The sequence below is a fragment of the Ptychodera flava genome, chromosome 4 (assembly GCF_041260155.1).
Source record: "Ptychodera flava strain L36383 chromosome 4, AS_Pfla_20210202, whole genome shotgun sequence".
Classification (NCBI taxonomy): Eukaryota; Metazoa; Hemichordata; class Enteropneusta; family Ptychoderidae; genus Ptychodera; species Ptychodera flava.
In genome coordinates this window covers 8,110,576-8,113,360 of record NC_091931.1, presented here as the reverse complement: position 1 = coordinate 8,113,360, position 2,785 = coordinate 8,110,576, and the positions used below count along the sequence as shown (strand labels likewise).

Below are 2,785 nucleotides of genomic sequence, written 5' to 3'. Positions count from 1 at the left end.
AAACAAATGACATGATTCTTCTTTTAACTTTTAGCAAGTTAGATATTGACTTTCACCGGTGTTTTGAGTTATATTGTACGGTTATCAGTCAAATTATTTTTTATGTTAGAGAAAGTGGTACGTGGATCTCCTATCGATTTCCCGCCATATAAAACCAATGAAAATGAACAAAATATGTAAACTTAACAAATAAAACAAAAAGATAAACGTGAGCCATATTTTATAAATTGTTAACTTGAAAATACCAAACTTGCACATTAAACCCAAACATTTTATAGTGTGACGTCATCTGCCGTGAATTAAGCACTTTTGTAGTGTGTGTGACTATTTAATCTGTTTTTATCGTGGTCTCGGATTTTGAGATTAACGAGTCGGATGCGAACCGAACAGACTGGTTGGCCGAATCTCAGGCCAGAGGGGACAAACATATGTTGTCACCCTCCTGACTTGTTCATATGTTTGTAACATACTTAATTCTTTTGCAATCAACCGTTACACATACGTATATACATAGATACATACATAAATAGATAGAAACATACATACATACATACATACATACATACATACATACATACATACATACATACATACATACATACATACATACATACATACATACATATACATACATACATACATACATACATACATACATACATACATACATACATACATACATACATACATACATAAATACATACATACATACATACATACATACATACATACATACATACATACATACATACATACATACATACATACATACATACATACATACATACATACATACATACATACATACATACATACATACATACATACATACATACATACATACATACATACATACATACATACATACATACATACATACATACATACATACATACATACCTACCTACCTACCTACCTACCTACCTACCTACCTACCTACCTACATACATACATACATACATACATACATACATACATACATACATACATACATACATACATACATACATACATACATACATACATACATACATAGATACATACATACATACATACATACATACATACATACATACATACATACATACATACATACATACATACATACATACATACATACATACATACATACATACATACATACATACATACATACATACATACATACATACATACATACATACATACATACATACATACGTACGTACGTACATACGTACATACATGCATAACATAGATAGATAGATAGTTAGATAGATAGATAGATAAATAGATAGATAGATAGATAGATAGACTGACTCAACCTGCAAATTGTCGTCCCATAAGTTTGTGCAGTAAGGAAACTTAAGGAAACATTAATTGATAACCTACCGGAACATTCTTGTCCATTTGAATCTTGTACTTGTGCAGGAATTTTGGTTTTCCAGTTAAATCAATTGTGAGTAAGAATGAGTTCACTATAAAGTATGTCAGGATAGGAGCAGCCCACGAACCTGAAAGAAACATCAACAGGACAATTTATAGGTGCCTAGTGAGGGCGCTCTTCAGCGATGAGTCAGTTATTCTTATGTACATGATAATCTTTCCATGATAATCAGATAATATAATGTCTCTAATAATAATCTCTGTGGTACGCCAACTCAAAAAAATGATGGAAATAGCGAAGCGGTAGTACATGTAGTAGATTTGAGAGAGAGAGAGAGAGAGAGAGAGAGAGAGAGAGAGAGAGAGAGAGAGAGAGAGAGAGAGAGAGAGAGAGAGAACCTTTCGGGGATAGGCAAAATAGAGAGAGAGAACTCAAGATGTCTTATACAGACATTTCGTTAATTTTCTTTATCGCATTGCAATTGGCTTTAAAGCCGCAATTTTCAATCCCAGGTTCTCACATTAGTGGAGTTCTCCTCCCAGTCAAACACTTGACCAGTACGATGGTTGATTTATAAAAGGGAGGCTACGCCTTTAATGAAACCACAAGTAAGCACGTGTCTTGAACGGCTGATTCCGTGCAAATATTTGTAGCACTGAATTAAAGGAATACGCTGAACAGGTTGAAATTGTCAATGTTTTGAAGAGAAAACCAAAACTCGGACAGTTACATGTGTTGGTACCATGGCATCAAAAAAGGGTTAACGTTGGACGCGATGCATCATGGATTGCTAGATAGCTGAGCCGTTTTCTGAATCTGTTATATGAATCGGTGTTTGCAGTTACATTCCTTGTTCGCCAGTCAACACGTTGAAACAATAAGTTCTCAGCAAAGTTGAGGAACCGAACGCAGTACCTACCAACACAAAATAATATGACCTCGTTGCCTCCAGCCAATCGGTAAATCTTACTCCACAACAAATCCAGTGGCCCTGGGTCGTGGAAACTACTCTCGTTTTTCAATACGTCCATATTAGCTTCGGTAGAAAACAGACTTCACAGACTTGCCTTCTGCCAAATCCCGTACTTGAATTGTTTTTATGTTGTTGTTCACTATGTCAGGTGCATTCACCAGCATTATCTCTCCGTTCGTGATCTTGCTCCAAAGTCCAAATCAGGACTGCAAGACTTTGATCGGAACGCTAGTTTGTTTACCTTGTATTATTTCTAGCGGCCTTGTCCTTTTACCCGTACGCTAAATCTCTCTCTCTCTCTCTCTCTCTCTCTCTCTCATTGTCAGAGCATAAGAACACAACCCTAGGTCCTTTACGCTGGTTCAAAACCTTCAGACCATTCTCTGTTGAAATATTCTCTAAAAAGCATTGTGTTCGGACATTTCCCCTAGTTCCATACAATTCAT

General features: G+C 35.7%; 1 protein-coding gene across 1 annotated transcript in view; it reads right to left on the bottom strand.

Moving 5' to 3' along the window:
- LOC139130810 (fatty acid hydroxylase domain-containing protein 2-like) overlaps positions 1-2,523 on the bottom strand; it is a 5,254-nt gene extending 2,731 nt beyond the window's left edge. Inside the window, exons 1-2 of the mRNA XM_070696608.1 lie at positions 2,286-2,523; positions 1,372-1,493 (exon numbers count right to left, since the gene is read on the bottom strand). Of these exons, the coding sequence (XP_070552709.1) occupies positions 1,372-1,493; positions 2,286-2,397 (234 nt within the window). The 5' untranslated portion in view covers positions 2,398-2,523. The remainder of the gene's footprint in view (positions 1-1,371; positions 1,494-2,285) is intronic.
- Between the last annotated feature and the right edge of the window lie 262 nt (positions 2,524-2,785).